A 19,327-nucleotide genomic window follows, 5' to 3' on the forward strand; every position below is an offset into this window, starting at 1 on the left:
ATTTAAATTACATTTTGTGAGCTGGAATTATGTCACGTAAAAAAACGAACTTTTTATCATGAGAGAGTAATATTGATCTTGATGATCTTTTAGGTGATTATACGGAAGATGAAGAGAATGTGAATATATCTAGTTAAATAGATTTTCATCTTGGAATCATGTAACAGCATGGAAAATAAATTCACTAGTTTTATCGTTAATTTAGTAATCGGGCTTTGACAAAATGAAAGTATTTAAACGGTCACGTGATGCAATTTGTACTTCATGACATGTTGAAAGCAATATTTGTTATTCAGTTGTCAATACTTGTAAGATGCCCATTTACATTAAATGGGGTCCGAATATTTTATTTTATCGCCAGTCAATAACAATTCGTTTATCTTCTTAACAATCAAGGTTTGAAATGTTCAATACTAGTGCAATTAAGATCTCCAATATCTGCTTATCACACATGCAGAAACAACTCTGTATTAAATTAATTTTTAAATAGCGAGGAGAAATGAAAATGATGCTTTAAGTAATGTATTCCTCGAGACGTCGTAGTTATCAATAGCCTACACTAGTTAACACACACAGTATCATACTTCCCATTTATGCCTAGTAGACTCTCCCAACCTTCTAAATTGGATCAATTTATTTCCCAACTTAGGGATGTCTAGTATATGTATTTCTATATTTAGAATATTTTTTACAGAAATTCCTTTAAGCAAACAGCGCTAGGTGCGGCGTCTCATCTGGGTCTACTCTGTTTGCAAAGACCTTTTTTCTAGACGCTAGGCATAAATGGTTATAATTCATAACTGCGTGGGCCATTGACGATAATATGGGATCCGATATAAGCTGTAATTTCTTATCATATGCTAATTAAATAAGTTCTTGATTTTTTTAACAAGCGAACCTTTCGCGAGCTTACTTACATATTGCATGGACGAATTTAATAGATGATGGTATATAATGGAAAGGATTTCAGCTCTTTTTTATCCTTTGCTTCAATTAGGAGACAAATACTATTAATGGTATCCTCGTGATAAAACCTTTAAGTAGTTAATTTAACATGACTTCACTTCACGTTCCAACTTCATTTGAACGAAATAACATACAACAATATCCCGTATAAAGAAACGGTAAAATACAGTACTTCAACTTGCCTTTCAAAACTGATTGACGTAAGGGTAAGAACAGCGCAGACCCGAATAAAGTCCCGTACGTAGTATGACAGCTTGCATGTTGCCTCTATGAACAGTGTTATAACACTGAAATGCTCAGTTACCTGCAAATAATTACGAAATAATTCCTGTATACTTTAATTAAAGTTAGTTGTTTAATAATGTGTTAAAGCGGGACTGCACTGTTTTTATATGTGTTAAATTGTAATAAATTGATAAAATATATTATAATAACACAAAATAGGCAAGAAAAATTATACATTGAAGACGCATATTACAAAATGCATTAAAGACAAATTAGCTCCCCGAGCCGATTGTGACGAAGCTATTTCGTACATATTTTCCTACAATAACCGAAGCATTCGTTTTTTAATTAGAATCAGAGTAAGCGTTCGTGTGTCGTATGAATAGATATCGTTGCAGAAATTAAAATGATACGTAAAACTAAATTTAGATTCACATCGTACATGCATGAAATACATGCTAGCGAATTCAACTGTACATACATATTCGATTTGAGAATTAAATATCTGGCTTATTTCGCATTTTTTGACACATGTTCTTCTTTTCATTTATGTTAATATATATTGAAATATATGTATAATAAGTTTTTTACACATTTTATATAAATTCATAAATTTTGATAAAAGTGTGCAGTCCCGCTTTAACTAATTGTGTCTTGTTCTGAGAAAATTGGGCTTAATGCATGTTCGTAAAGTGTCGTTATAAGACAAGCTGGTTGGTAAGAAGTGGTTTATCCAATGAAATGAACAAAATCCAAGTATTACAGTCTAAGATTATTTGTGTCTTGTTCTTATAAAACTGGGCTTAATTCATGTGCGTAAAGTGTCGTCCCAGATTAGCCTGTGCAGTCCGCACAGGCTAATCAGGGACGACACTTTCCGCTTTAATGGTATTTTTAGTTTCAAGGAAGTCCCTCCTTACCGAAAATCAAGTTTAGGCTGAAAGTGTCGTCCCTGATAAGCCTGTGCGGACTGCACAGGCTAATCTGGGACGACACTTTATGCACATGAATTAAGCCCAATTTTCTCAGAACAAGACATATTTGTAAATAAGTACCAGTCTCGTAATCTAAATATGAACAGGACACTTGTTTTCGAAACGCTAAACAATGAGTAGAGGGGACACAACTTTGAATAGTTTATGCTTGTTCTTGCTCTTCTATATGCAAGCTTAATGTCAAAACAGCCCAAACGAATGCATTGACCGAAGTAATATATGAGCTCTGTGAAAAAGGGGGTTTAATGCATGAGCGTAAAGTGCTGTCCCAGATTAACATTTGTAGTCCGTGCAGGCCAATCAGGGACAACACTTTTCTCCTTAACTTGATTTTTGCTTAAACAAGACTTTCTTTAAACGAACAAAATAATACAAGCGGAAAGGGTCGTCGCTTATTAGCTTGTGCGGACCGCACAGGCTTATCTTATACGACACTTTATACACATGAATTAAACCCCCTTTTCACAGAACATTGTCCATATGTATATTTAGAGGTTATATATCCGCACTATTTCTAACACTGAGATCTAATGGCATAGTAGCACGCCCACTCACTCTAATCGGCATGCAAACTAGGAGCAGGATCAGGTCGCAACACGAGAGACTGATGATGAAAGCGAATGTCGGCGTCTTGTGTTTCACCCATCTGAGCAGACCGTAAATAGCTATAAGGTTTCCTAGTGAGGAAAAACACAAATGAAGAAATATATAAATAAACATTTCCATCATAGTGCTTGTCATTAGCAACTTACAGCGCTCTTTACTTAATGTAAGTGCAGTTAACTTATACTATAGCCCGCGAACATGAGATCGTTCTACTCAGAAAGTAAGTCCCGGGTACTACAATGAATACTTGAATAACAATTATATCAAGGTGTCATATATTTGAGCCGCGCTCTGTGAAAATGCAGTCCGCACAGGCTAATCAGGGACGACACTTTCCGCCTAAACTTCATGATTGCAAAGAAGAGACTTTCTTTACACGAAAAATATCATTAAATGTTAAATTAAATCATTGTCGTCCCTGATAAGCTTGAGCATACTGCACAAGCTAATCTGGGACTACATTTACCTCACATGTAGTAAACCACATTTTCACAGAGAACGGACCATTTATTTCTGTTTAATAAGTGTAGCAATTAAATTTACAAACCTGTAGTTTGACACAATTTTCGTTAATGTTTTGTCCCTTAAGTTAAGCTTTTTGATTATATATTGTTCACTCGAAACACACTCACCAGTGCAACCAATGATGAACACCAAAGAATACACAGACACCAAGGCTATAAAAATGTTCCTTTCCCGCCAGTTATCTTCTTCAAAAGGGTTGTATCGGTAGTTCTGCAATTCAGCACGGAATTCATCCTCTAAGACGATAGCACTACACACACCCCAGCATTTGCATATGACGCCTTCGACCTCATCGGGGGTGTATTTTAATTCAAAGTTTATGTCTTTCACTTCATCTAGAATACTACAAGGTAGATCGTTTGGTGTTATGATTCTAGTCACTACATCCCATATCGTGGTACTCAGTGGGGTTGTTGTACGTGTAGTTCTGGAGACACCGGGAGGGTTGCTTGACACTCTAGATGGGCGTGGTCGTCTGGTGAATTCAGATGTGGAACTGGGGAATGATGATGGAGAACTGACCAATGAAGATCGTGAACTGGAGATGGAAGAGGAGGAATTGGGTAGTGAATATGTTGAGCTTGAGAGTGAAGATGGTGAACCTGAAACTGCAATCGGCTGCTGGATAGTTACTGTAGATGCCGCGCTGCTAGATGGGACCGTTGTTGACACGGACGCGTCAAATGTTTCTGTCGAGGTCATAGAGGAACCTTTAAAAATATAGAGCTCGTTTCTTTATTACAAATAATTTTAATAAGATTTTGATTGTGAAATTTTTATAATTCCTTATATGTAATGTTTTTTTAATAGTGTTACAGCATACGATGGTTAATTAATGCTTCGAGAGACGATACATTAGATAAATTAAAGCTAAGAGCGAATATCCTGGTGTGGAAATTACGACTTTTCTATACTGTTTAGACCGTTTCGTGACGCTTATAGATTGTTTTATTCCATCATGAGATCATGATGCATATACAAAAAGTCGATATTATCATACACATAAGTTCATAAAATCATATAAGTATATGTTGATTATAAATGTGGATCACAGGAACCAACTTGCAAGTTCAAGACGCCTACGTGTGTTTGAGGACACTTGCCTCGCAGTTTAGGACAACATACCGGCATTACGTAAATTGTTTAAACACTTCGTTCAAAGGTACCAAAAAAGATTTGGCCCGTAAATCGGACTCTTCAGCAAATCTAGCCACCCCCCATTAGGGATAGTAAGCGTCTATATTCAGTCCTAGCCTAATTCCAAACAATCTGCACATACAATTTATTTTCCATGAAACGTATTAAATGTGCAATTAAAACTCAATCGTGTTTTGCTTTTTTGTTAACATCATACCAACTTAATAACCACGGATCAGGTTTCTTTATTAGTTCGACATTACCTGTTATTAAAGGAACAATGTTTTGAAGAGAGGATAGCATGCTTGAATATAATAAAAAGGGATTTAAATGAGTGAAATTTCAGACTTAAATCAACTGTATGATTTAATGATGCACATGATCATGAAATACAAATAGAAGGTGGATATGTTTTTTTTTTTAATGTGAGTAAATAAGCATGATATTATGCGGAAACATTCGGAAGTTAATTCAATAGTAAAATGATGTATCGCATATACTCGAAACCAAAGATGTTTTATTGTTGCTAAATTGAATACTGAAAAAACAGCTGTAATCCCATATCAAAAACGATGTTGCTGAGTCTAATTTAGCCTCGTTCTGGGAAAACTGGGCGTAATGCACGTGCGTGAAGTGTCGTCCCAGATTAGCCGGTGCAGTCCGCACAGGCTAAGCAGGGACAACACTTTCCGACTAAATAAGATTTTTGCTAAGAGGAGACTTCATTTAAACGAAAAATGTCATAAAAGCGGAAAGTGTCGTCCCTGATTAGCCTGTGCGGACTACACAGGCTAATCTGAGACGACACTTTGCGCACATGCATTAAGCCCAGTTTTCTCAGAACGCGTCTCAATTTGCTCAATGCAGAATCTCATTGTGTGCGGCCGATATTTATGGAAACGTATATGGTACACCCTGATACTGTGATGATGTCAACATTCTATGACGGCATGATATAAAAAAGGTGCCATGTCGTCAAAAATAACTCATTGTGTCGACTAAAACTACGATGGCAAGTCATTTTCAAAGAGCATGACGCCTAAAATTATGTTGATTTGTCGACATAAGATAAGTTGTCAAGACTTAAACAACCCGCATGTTGGCATCAGAGCCTAAATCTCTGAAGATATTTGAACCTAGCCGTCGTGTAAATTTAACTATTTCTGTGTTGTTTACTGTATGACGGCATATATCTTGATGACTTGCAAGTAACATAATGTTGACATGGCGATATAACTAAAGGAATCGATATAATTTATGTGGACAAAGGGCGTTGTTTAAAAATTATGGAAGCGTATATGGTAACCAAATAATATGGTCATGCCGGATTAGTTTATATCGACTTACTGTGAAATAACATTTTAGTTAAGTTTTTATTGTGCTATATTGTTTTGTTTATTTTTGCTCATTTTAAGTTCAATTTTTAACGCAAACGTTCTATTGAGCGTACTTCAGTACTTTCAGATGTAACCTTAATATTTGGTATGCATGTGTATATGTACAAGGCCTTTCCATACGCACACACATTTTGACCCCTTTGACCTTGACCTTGAACTTAGGGTCCGCGTTTGGGTTTCAAAATCTGCGTTAGGGTTTTAAAAAATGATCATAACTTCTATGTCGCTTCAGATGTAACCTTCATGTTTGGTAAGCATGTGTTTATGGACAAGACCTTACCATACGCACACAATTTTTTACCACTTTGACTTGACCTTGACCTTGAACTAAGGGTCCGCGTTAAGGTTCAAGATCAGCGTTTAGGTCTCAAAAAATTTAATAACTTCTGTCAAAGCATTTTTCGGGGGCATATGTCATCCCATGGAGACAGCTCTTCTTTATTCAACTTGAACCATTTCTATAATTCTCAAACCATTTGAAGGAAAGTACAAAACACTGTTATTCATGTAAATGTAATCATTCTGATTCGATGTGTTATTGACAATAATATTTGTAGGTTTATGATATATTTTTCTCCAAATGATTCAATTTTTTTTTTAGCTTTAACCATTTCTATAATTCTGAAAACATTTGAATAAAACTATAAAACAATGTTATTCATGTCAATGTTAATCATTCTGATTCGATGAGTTATTGCCCTTTGATGCCATAGGCACTATAAGGTATAACCTTTTAGGTTTCTGCACTCAGCAGACACTGAATGAATTTGTATTAAAAAAATATAGAAGTGGCAAGATGCGCATATGTTCACATACATACATACATACATACATACATACATACATACATACATACATACATACATACATACCTACCTACCTACCTACCTACCTACCTACCTACCTACCTACCTACCTACCTACCTACCTACCTACCTACCTACCTACCTACCTACCTACCTACCTACCTACCTACCTACCTACCTACCTACCTACCTACCTACCTACCTACCTACCTACCTACCTACCTACCTACCTACCTACCTACCTACCTACCTACCTACCTACCTACCTACCTACATACATACATACTGGTCCTTTCAATGCCTATGTCAACAAATTGGCTGCCCATTGTTTAGCTCACATAAGCTCTTTAGTACTCATGGTGATATTCGATCGACCTGTGTCCGTTGTGAACCTTTGCCTTGTGAACACTAGAGACCGCATTTCTTGTCCGATCTTCATGAAACTTTGTCAGGAAATTGGTCCAAATCATACCTCAACTGAGTTCTAAACTGGTCATGTGGGGTTGAAAACAATGTCACTTGGTCAACGAATAAAGACCTTGTGATAGTTTTATTTAAATCATGGACGAGTACGAAAATTGTCAAGATCGGTGGGGAAATATGGCTTTCAGGGGCAGGGGCAGTTTTCTCTATATGTATAGTTTGTTTGAAACTGGTTCTGGTCCGTCAAAAAACATGGCCTTCATGGGGTCATTTTCCATAGATTTTATGTAGTAAAAGAAGCTTGTGAACACGCTTAAAGTCACTTTTTTTGCCAATCATTATGAAACTTAGTCAGAAAATTGGTATTATTGATTTTTCAGACAAGTTCGAAATTGGTACTGATAGGTGGGGAAAAATTGGCCGTCAGGAGTTGGGCCAGTTTTCTCTTTTTGTTTATAATATAAACATGTGAAAACTCTAGAAGTTGCATTTTTAGACCACTCTTCATAGATTTTGGTCAAAACTTTTGTTTTCTTGACACTTTTGAGTTGTAAAATGGTTCTGGTCAATCAGTATTAAAAACCATGTCTACCAGGGGGTCGGGTAAACCATGGCTACCAGGGGGTCGGGAACCATGTCTACCAGGGGGTCGGGTAAACCATGGCTACCAGGGGGTCGGGAACCATGTCTACCATGGGGTCGGGTAAACCATGGCTACCAGGGGGTCGGGTAAACCATGGCTACCAGGGGGTCGGGTAATTTTCTATATATGCTTATATTAAATACTTTGGAAGACCTTAACATTGACTTGAAGTCAGCCTTTGTCATACAAATGTTCTAAAGTATTTGCACACGAGTTTAACTCGTCTTTCTTTTCATATCATTCCCTCAGGTGAGCAGAGCAGACTGAAACTCATAAGCTGTTATGTTGTTTTATAAATCATCTTTTTAAATTTGATATTTAGAATTAGAGATTTATAATTTAAATAATTAGCTTCTATGCAAAGATTTGAAGCTCAACTTTTGTTAAATCTGAAATTGAATCATATTTTAATGCTCACCATTATAGTATCTGCTTGATACATCACATGCAGCTATTAAAGTGTTATCTTGAACGCGCTTTCCGGTCTTTTAAATGTAAAATGTTTAGTTGTCTCTAGTTTAAAATGTGCATTTTTGTGAGAAACTAATTTGCATTAAGCCGAATTAAATACCAAAACTAACATACTTACATCGATGACGCGAAGAACCGAGCGTTTCAATCCTTATACATGTAATTACAATTATCAGTCTGCATGTGCATATGTTTTCAATGGTTTGGCAAAGAGACAATATAATTTTGGATTTATTCATGCATGGATTTAGTAAGCGCCTCCTTTTCGACTGTGTACATGTCGCACGTGGCATAATTAATCCAAGTTGTCCCACGCTCGATGCTCGATTTCCTCGTGCGCTTCGTGGAGGCAGCTCGCCCAGTCAAATGATATACCATAGCCAATCAGAATAATGTACACTAGTGAAACATCTATGTACGTGTATCACAAGTAGACAAACTCATATAAAACTATACCGGCTCGTAAACAAATATTCAAATTTTTATGCCCCCGGTAGGGTGGCATATAGCAGTTGAACTGTCCGTCAGTCAGTCTGTGTGTCAGTCTGTGTGTCCGTCCGCTCGAAAACTTTAATGGCCATAACTTTTTCAATATTGAACATAGCAACTTGATATGTGTCATTCATGTGCATCTCATGGAGCTGCACATTTTTAGTGGTGAAAAGTAAAGGTTAATGTCATCCTTCAAGGTCAAATGTCAAATATATGGCGTCTGTCAGTCCGTCAGAAAACTTAAACTTTTTATGCCCCTGAAGGGTGGCATATAGTTTTTGAACTGTCAGTCTGTCTGTTCGTCCGTCCGTCCGAAAACTTTAACATTGCCCATAACTTTTTCAATATTGAAGATATTTGGCATGCATGTGCATCTCATGGAGCTGCACATTTTGAGTGGTGACAGGTCAAGGTCATCCTTCAAGGTAAAGGGTCGAATTCTGCAATATTAAAGATAGCAACTCGATATTTGGCATGCATGCGTATCTCATGGAGATGCACATTTTGAGTGGTGAAATGTCAAGGTCATCCTTCAAGGTCAAAGGTAAAATATATGGCTTCAACCCGGCAAAGTAGGGGGCATTGTGTTTCACGAACACAATGCCCCTACTTTGCCGGGTTGAAGCAATTGACACAGCTGAGTAGGTGATTTCGCTTTAGTGAAAATTTTGACGGACGACGAAGAAAGACCGATCACATCAGCTAGCTCTGAAATTGATCTACAAATAGCCAAATTTTGTGTCACATTTTAATAATTTTCCATTTCCTCATAAACGAATTATTTGACCATTCAAAAAAAAATAAGATCGAATTGCAGAATGAACATTTATTTCAAACATGTACTATATACATGTACACTAGAGTTTCAGGAACAGAAAATCAAGTAAGAAAATACAAAATAAACATACCATATATTTGTGCCCGTGTAAATATTAAATATAAGATTTACAACAGTCATTTCGTTTAAAATATTGACGTTTGAAATGAAATATTAATAAATCTTTTGAAAGAACCATAATTTGAAAGGAACATACCACAATTTACGAGGATTTCATAACTAAATGACCGCCATGTTTTCAAACAATAAGTGACGTTTCATTCATTCTTTTGCAATCTAACAATGAAATGAAGAACATGATTAATCTGTTTTTGCCAAGTTTGCAATGTCTTTAAATGTGTACAACAATATGAGTGAATTTATTTTAGCAAAGAAAAAAAAACAACGTTTAACTACTTCATGATCAATTCCAATAACAAGAATAATAATTTTTTGTTGATCATCGACACATTGTAAATAAAATTCGAAACGAAACATACTTGAACTAACTTAACGATTAAATTTGCAAAATCTAACCACTTTTCTTTTTTAAGCATATATTTTTGCATATGTAATTAGTAACCATCCAATATTTCAGTCAAGGCCAAGAACAAAGAAGTCGCACTTTCAATCGATTCAGGAGTTGGCAGTTGCTCCCGCTGCATTTCACACACATGTTCTAGGACGGGTATGAAGTCATCTTTACACCCAAACTGCGGTTTCTCTCTTGAATACGATCAATGGTTTCCAATTCGCAAGAAAGCCGAATTAAAAAATCTCGGGTTCCATACGCCTCAGGCTGCTAGTACATTACCGTCGGTATCCCATTTGGTGTTTCCATGTGTCTTTGCTGCCGAATCCGATGAGAATTCCATAGATGGGTAAAATAGTTCAGATCATGTTGTATTAATGGTATGAAACAGAATCTCAAGCATTCTAAATGCACAGGATCATCAATCCGTAGCAAGCCGCTGTCTACCATATCCTTAAAATAGTTCCTCCAAAACACAGTAAAACTGACACTTAAATTTACCCAAAAACGTTAAATTCTTTGATTACCAGTGGATCTCCCAGTCATGTAACTGTTCATTCAAGACATGTTATCTCTGTCATTAAACCTAGACGCTATTTGCATAGCCCGTACCTAAACGTTTTTTGTCCCTGCATCATCACGAACCAGACGTGGAACGCGACCAATCCGTTTCACAAAGTTAACAAAGATGCCCGCAATAATTCGATGGTCATTATTCGAATAACATGCCTCCAGCCATAACATGCATCTGGAAAATCTATCAACCGCCCCGTGTATAACAATTCCAAAAGTCGTTAGCGTAACATACCCATCAATGTGTATAGTAAAATTAGGGCCTTTATTGGTATAGACTCTGCGTCGCAGGCGATGTGCAGACCTGAGAGCAACACTCTCAAGATCAATTATCTTCAATAACACCTTGTTGTTTCTTGGGTAACTTTGACATTTGAAATTGTGTTGACTAGTTTCCATATAGTTGTATAACCACATTCAGCCATCCCTCTTTTATATACTGAACGAATCGCTCGTATAACGTCTGGAAGAGGAGACGACGCGTTGCGTCTTTTTAGCCCTAACCTTCGCAGTATACGTTTCAGTTGACTCAAACTGAGAGCAGTGTTGTGTAGGAAAAGCAAGAATCCACATATACCCAGACGCGTATAGCACTGTTTGTGATAACGCGAAATCCAAACATCCCTTTCTTGATTTGAAAGTACAGCTAACGATGAGTCAACATATATATTAGTATCACTAAGACACAACTCTGCAATATAAAAAAGTTGTGAGTCGTTAAACACACGTTTTGCATGTATCAGTTAAGGATAAATATCTAAATGAATCAATCGAGATTTAGGCTCTTTCAATGCTCATAAAACCCAACGAACACATTAATATGTATTGTTTGCAAACAGTGTATGTTATTTGTACGTTTATACCAAGCATTCCTGCTGTAAAAATGGACTGTCTGAGGTCTTGCGTGTTTCGAAAGAATATACCAGAAACTAAAATTCTGTTCGACGCCCGGAAGTCATGAACCAATGCTGCAATAATGTGATGATGTCAAAATTCTATGACGACATGATATGAAAAAGGTGTCATGGCGCAAAAAATAACTCATCTTGTCGACTAAAGCTATGATGGCAAGTCATTTTCACAAGAGCATGACTCCAAAAATTATGTAGATTTGTCGACTTAGATCATGTCGACCAAGTATATTTTCGGGAAAAGCCGGACACATTTACGTCGAGACATCAACTTAATGTCGTTATGACGAGTAAAATTAAGGTGGAAAAAGCTACAAAACTATGTCGACATACCATGTTATTCTACAGTAAGTCGATATAAATTATTCCGGAATGACCACATTATTGGGGTGTACCATATACGTTTCCATAGATATTAGATAAAACGGCAAATCTGTAGCAGCTAAACAGGCAGATATATCGAAAGGTTGACTAATTCAGACGTAAAATATTTCAAATTGTGATGTTTGACATTATCAAGATCACATGATAAACCGTGTTGACATTGACAAAATGTTCTTGTCAACGGTACTTTTACATTTACATGGCACGTGTTTTCTTTAATGTAGCCCTGCATCGAGATTGCTTTTATATTCCTCAATAATGGCGGCCTATGGTTTGAATCATGTTTCCATTAGCCATATTTAATATGTGTAAAGGATCTTATTGATCATGATTTTGACATTCATTGTTTGACGGATGTCTTATCAAACAAACCATATGTGTGTGCTTTAAATGCTGCAATTGTTTTCGGAGTTTGACCCTAGGATGCGGCGTTCCGATTATTTAATAATGACTGGTAAAATCATCAAGATTCTGAAGAAAAAACATTTTCAGACAGGTTGAAAATTATAAAGGAAATCATCTCCCGTTACTTGGTCTAATCTTAAACGTGAACGATAGGCAGTCGTCACAGGCTAATCAGGGACGACACTTTCCGCGTTTATGACATTTTTCGTTTAAATGAAGTCTCTTCTTTAAAAAAAATCAATTTAGGCGGAAAGTGTCGTCCCTGATGAGCCTGTGCGGACTGCAATCTGGGGCGACAATTTAAGCACATGCATAATGCCAAGTTTTATCAGAAAACGACTCATGTGGTGTCTCTCATTACGCCATGAAACACAGCACCTTCGAAGCGCATTAATGCCATGAAAAAATGTGTTTAAACTGATCTTCTACTTACGTAATTTAAATTTGCTTAGTTTCTGCTGACACTTTCCAATAAAAAAGTATCCAAAAAAGAAATGCTTTTTCTTTGTTAAATAAGCATGTTCCATGCTAAAGATTTCATAGAGATTCGTGGAATTACCTTGGTATAAATATGGAAAGGTTTAAGGTATATAAAGTATCTGAAAGTTCTCTTAATTTGAGTGAAATAGCAACACATTCATGTTTAAGCAGCAATATTTATCTATATTCATTATAATAATTTTGTATATTTTCATAAATGTTTTTCCAAACATAATCGGATACATGCTTTTTAATTAAATGGCTAGTCTAAAGTAACATTATACTCAAAATCAACGAATATTTCGCAAAATATTTCGTAAAATAAATTACACCCATAAAAAAGTGTCCTTTATAGAAATAGCAAAAGTTTCAACGCTGGATGTGGTATGGTAACATAGATTTCAAGAGAAACGAAATTCTCATTTTTATTTTTGTGTGGCACAATATATTACATTTTATTTTCCTGCAACGATATCAATTCATACGACACCCGAAAACTAATTTGGTACATGAACGTGTGTTAAATAAATTATATTTTCCCACAAAAAAGAGAACATTTTGTATCTTGTTAAATCTTTGTTACCAGATTTGATTACCGTTGATTTTGAGTGTTTATAGGCTTTTAAAATATCATATAAAACGGGCAGGCAAAAATAAGTAATTTTAAACGAAACCGGCAGACACATAACATATATACGTTTTACAGCAGGGACAATTATGGGTTGTAAGGAAACCAATGGCATCTGAAGTAAGACAATGCCAAGTACAACAACATTGTATGACTTTTTATATGTGTAATTTAGTTATGTGCTCGATTTTTTCTGTTTTTTGAATTTTTCTGATTTGTATATGTTAGCGCCATTCCAAAACTGGTTCGTAATCATAACGTTTAAGCGTGAAATTCAGCAAACGTTGCATGTTTCCGTTTGTGAAATAAACATTTAGCTTAGTGCTTGTACAGTACTGCTTAAAATAAAATTCACTTGTTCGACGACATATTCTCTGGAACACGTTGAGGCTACGATTCTTGTCTGCGGCATGATATAAACACATACTTTATCTACCTTTCACTAGCTTCTAGCGGCATGATATATACACATACTTTATCTACCTTTCACTAGCTTCTAGCGGCATGATATAAACACATACTTTATCTACCTTTCACTAGCTTCTAGCGGCATGATATAAACACATACTTTATCTACCTTTCACTAGCTTCTAGCGGCATGATATAGACACATTCTTTATCTACCTTTCACTAGCTTCTAGCGGCATGATATAAACACATACTTTATCTACCTTTCACTAGTTTCTAGAAAATCTACCCAATCGATACAAACGGTATTTTGATGTTTAATAATACAAGTATAGAAATCCTTCATTGTATTACATTTCTATAGAATTAAATGAAAATTACATAACAAAAGACACACAGTGACCAATCACATCTCTTTTTTATTTGCTACAATTATGTATAACGGATTTCCTTGGATAATTGTACACGCTTCCGTAAGTTTTGAGTTAACCGCAAAACGTATTTCGTCTAAACAGAAATAACTTAAGAGGTAATTTGACCATCAATGTCAAACAAATTTACACTTAAAACACCAAAGGTACTTCTTGAAATAAGTATTTTTAATAAACCTCATGTTTTTCTTTATTTTAGAAAAAGAGAAAGATAACATAATAAGATAATACACATTAAATAACTAAAAAATCAATTAACAAAACTTCAACATTATAATGCGCATCCTTTCATTATTGAACAGTGTTAAAATGGCCGTTTAACCTATTTATGCCTATCGTCTAGAAAAAAGGCCATGGCAAACAGCGCAGGCCCAGATGAGACGCCGAAAGATGCGACTTCTCATCAGGGTCTGCGCTGTTTGCTTAATGGAGTTTCTGTAGGAAATATTCTAAATATAGAAATAAATATACTAGACATCCCGAATTTTGGAAATAAATTTATCCAATTTAGAAGGTTGGGAGAGTCCACTAGGCATAAATGGGTTAATAGCCGACTTGTCGCGATAAGGTCAATGCAGTCGTCGGGAGAGTTTTCACTTTTTAAGTTTTAATTCAGAAATGTGTTGACTTGGCGGCCTAAAAAGGAATGTCAACAGTACAAACTAAATAAGCATGCATAACAATTCATATTTATGTTAGCCAAACTTGTTTAATACACTTAACTTTTCGACATCTGTACTTTATACTATTGTATCTAATACAAGAGACGATGCGTAATTAAGTCATTGTGTAAATTACACGAAGTATAACAATTTACTTTATGCTTAAATGGTACTTTCATCAACATGTTATCGCTTGATACACATCGTTTTAATCGCGTTTTAATTTGTATCAATAATGAAATGTATAATAATAATAATTCAGAACTACATAAAACGAAACGTGTATTGGTCTACAATATTATATCTTTAAATATGATTGAAAACATTCTATTCGAACTTATCTTGCATTTGTAATGGGGAATTCATTTCGCCTGAGTTTTGGCATTTACCCAATCGCGTGACACATTAAACGCATACAGTGTACACGTTATAATAATACCATGTGTTCAATTCTAACTTTAATTGTGATTGAACATTATGTCTAAGCATAAAATGGTATGAAATAACATGCTAATTATGTTATGTTTTATTGTTTTTAATAATTTCGCCATACTTTCGCCGATTTAGTTCCGAACAGTGTTGACCTAATTTTAAGAATGTATTGAAATGATTAGATAACAACAAGTACATTGTACGGTTGGAAAATTGGTTAAAACAAACAAACATCACCAAGTAAACATAGTTAATAATTTTAGGCCGAATATGTTAATACACTTCTTTAAAACAGTTCATACAGTTTGTTTTCGCCGTTGTTTTTACTTTCTCCCATAGACCATTTATCTGACAAGTAATTTAACAAAGTGCAGTTTATCATATAATTTCGGATAAGTTATTCTTTTTTTTCAAGGTTGCGTGAAATATGGCGCGGTGGTAAACACATTCCACCTATCCAACCTGCCAGCGGTTCGACGTCTATCACATTGAAACAGACTTTTGCAGTAAAGAAATGTTCGAAGGGAGTATTGCATTTGTCAGCTAACTATTATCGTTTTTCAAAACAAGAGTTTATACCATGGTTTAGAATAAAAACGGAGCTGTCCACAAACGAAAATAGGATTTTTAACGAAGTCATGCCATGTCTTGTTGACGTTTTACTGCTGCAAATATAAAAATAAATTAATTGTACATATCATTAAAACAAGAATATTCAGACATGCTCGAGAGATGGCTCAAAAAACTTAGAAGACTAATGAAACTTCACTGTATTGCTATATATTATCAAATATGTGAAAAGATGGTTGTCTTATGCGCAAGTCACTGCGTACCTACGAAACCTATACTAATTAATGCTATCAAACATAAAATTGAAATATGCCATAGATAAACCGATGCATCCGCAATTATTACGATAATCAAGCAATATAAATGAGTAGTGTTCTGAGAAAACTGGGCATTATGCATGTGCGCAAAGTGTCGTCCCAGATAAGCCTGTGCAGTCCACACAGGCTCATCAGGGACGACACTTTACGCCTAAATTGGATTTTTGCTAAGAAGAGACTTCATTTAAACAAAAAATGTCATAAAAGCGGAAAGTGTCGTACCTGATTAGCCTAGACGGACTGCACAGGCTAATCTGGGACGACACTTTAAGCACATGCATTATGTTCAGTTTCTCAGATTGCGACTTAAATATTCCTGGTAATTCTTCAAAGCGAAGTGAGTAATTTTTAACTTAGGCTACTTTTTCTGCCAGTGGTTTACTTCTACTCAAACACATAATTGTTCACATTTTAATTGAATTCATTGATTAATGTGGCAACTCATTTCTGTATGAATTATCAAAGTACGATGTGATACCACACGTGTGATGCATCAGTTATTCTATTTATGACAGTGCAACTTTCCCCAGGCTTTGCGTTCAGCTTCTCTTCTTCTTTTGTATATATACATGTTTATGACACTTGTTTTTCTGCGAATATACATGTTTACATATATCAATACCAACCACATGTGGTGTTGACGATGTACATTGTGCAAGTCAAATAAATTGTCTGTATGTCTATGAAAACTTATGTTGTTCTCTTGTTCATGCATAAATATTGTAGTTTCACACTAAATTCAAATTTTAATCGGCACAAAAACGCACAATGTTTATGCAATATATCTGAATCCGTAGTACACTCGTTCCTTTAAGTATAATACTATATTTTACTAAATATACTGCCAAAAAATGTTTATTTTTTTTGAAATGCCATAAACACAATCTTTGACAATATAATTTGGAACTTGTCAATTTAAATTGGCCCCATTGCAGGATTATCAGTTGCCGATCCTATTATCGAAGTGTACTCGATTCAATTAACAACATTGCGCCGGAACTTAATACGGTCGTGTGACAATCTGTCAATGCCTCGCAAAGAGGGTCACATTTTGTGGTTTAATTATAAATATCATTTCCTGGCCAATATTGATTTGATTTTGTTTGTTGTCTACGTTACGTTCATTTAGTGTGCACTTTTCTAAGCATAGTTTGTGAAATGATTCTACATGCATGTATTCAACTGAAAATGTCAGAGGTGTAAATACTAAACGGACAGATATTGTAACCAGACACAGCAAGACTGGAAAAACGAATTTGTAAAGTTATCGTGTACAATAAGGTATGGTAATCGTAGGCGAATTTGTATGTTTGATTCTTAAATTAATCGGCGCAGTCAAACCGTAAAACAAAAGCTTATCATCATGAAATGACCCAGTTATTACAACACATGTCCGGCGTTAGTCGTTCAGTCTTATTTATTAAATGTACACATTTTGCAATTATGCAATTCTGGTGAAAATGCATTTATTAGATCGACTGATTTCAAACCTATTTAGCTATGAAATTGTTAAAGAAGGACCAATTATCACATTATGCTTCATGCGTCGATACAAACGTTACAATGTATATAGCCCGTGCTCTGTAAAAAGGGGGTTAAATGCATATGCGTAAAGTGTCATCCCAGATAAGCCTGTGCAGTAAACAGGGACGACACTTTCCGCCTACTCTGGATACTTGCTAAGAAGAGACTTTCTTTAAACAGACAATAACATAAAAGCTGAAAGTGTCGTCCCTGATTAGCCTGTGCGGACTGTACACGCTAATGAGGGACGACACTTTACGCACATGCATTAAACCCCTTTTCACAGAGCACGGCCCATATTATTTATATTATATACATTTTTCATAAGTTTATTAATTCTTTCTGTGTTGACCATATGATGTTACTACTTATGCAGTAATGGTTCTCGAAAAATGCAGGAGCGTTGAAAATAAAACATAGTTCGCTACGCACGCGTTTTACAAAAATGCAATCGGACGGAAAGTGTGATAATACAATTACATATTGTTAAGGTTCCGTTAATATTCGTATAAACGCGATTTGACTGTATATACTAAAACTATATAATTACTTACACAGACCACAAAGTAAATTAATCCCATAAACCGAGAATAAGAAATTCACAATTTTAAACTTCATTCTTTCTGAATATTTAAGTTCACAACTTAGTAAGCGATCGCTGTCGAGCGCAAAGATGTGCTTCTAACGCCCAGTTCTTGAATATATACCCCTCGTTTGACAGAATCGATTCTCAAATACCGCCTGTAGTGCAGCGACATAGCAACTGAATTGTGTCCATTAGTAAATAACATTGTATAAACTCGTGCAATAAATGGTGTATTATAATAAGATTGTAATTGTTTCCATTACACTTTATATTAATTAACTAATAAAACATACATTATTTTTTACAATTATATGCTATCAAACGAAACGCTGTTACGAAAAGTTGCTATATGATATCAAACGAAAGTGTGTAAAAATTATCTATTTTTCATATATGTGTAATGCTTCATGTATGAATATGAAATCTTTTTTATGACAAAAGTTGATGTTGACATACTTTGTTTTCGAAACTCATAAATCACGTAGTATGATATCCTTTAGCATGCATACTACCCAACGTATATTAACCCATTTATGCCTAGTGGACTCTCCCATCCTTCTAAATTGGATCAATTTATTTCCAAAATTTAGGGATGTCTGGTATATTTATTTCTATTTTTAGAAATATTTCTTACAGAAATTCCTTTTAGCAATAAGCGCAGACCCTGATGAGACGCCGCATCATACGGCGTCTCATCTGGGTCTACGCTGTTTGCCATGGCCTTTTTTCTAGACGCTATACATAAAAAAATTAAACTATCGTTTATTCTTCAGTCGGTATAACGATATATTTTTCCTGAACGTGACATTTTCATGAAATGTAAATAAAATATAAATAAAATGCAATTCATCAGCCTATATTTCACCAACGCACGGCACGAACACCGTATTTCACACTTTTTGCATAGTATTAAGTTGTGCAAGGGCAAAAGAATAAGTATAAAATGTGAGTATTAAATAAATAAATGTAGCAAGTCAAATT

At 35.3% G+C, this 19,327-nt stretch overlaps 1 protein-coding gene across 1 annotated transcript; it reads right to left on the bottom strand.

Annotated features, from left to right (window-relative positions):
- Positions 1-1,069: 1,069 nt before the first annotated feature.
- On the bottom strand, positions 1,070-18,458 carry LOC127851114 (uncharacterized). The gene is made up of 4 exons (XM_052384673.1): positions 18,315-18,458; positions 3,425-4,027; positions 2,742-2,863; positions 1,070-1,270 (listed from the first exon to the last, which is right to left on the bottom strand). Exons 1-4 carry the CDS (start codon positions 18,376-18,378, stop codon positions 1,079-1,081), a joined length of 981 nt encoding a protein of 326 aa, XP_052240633.1. The 5' UTR covers positions 18,379-18,458; the 3' UTR covers positions 1,070-1,078.
- Between the last annotated feature and the right edge of the window lie 869 nt (positions 18,459-19,327).

This window comes from Dreissena polymorpha, chromosome 11 (genome assembly GCF_020536995.1).
Source record: "Dreissena polymorpha isolate Duluth1 chromosome 11, UMN_Dpol_1.0, whole genome shotgun sequence".
In the NCBI taxonomy this organism is placed as follows: Eukaryota; Metazoa; Mollusca; class Bivalvia; order Myida; family Dreissenidae; genus Dreissena; species Dreissena polymorpha.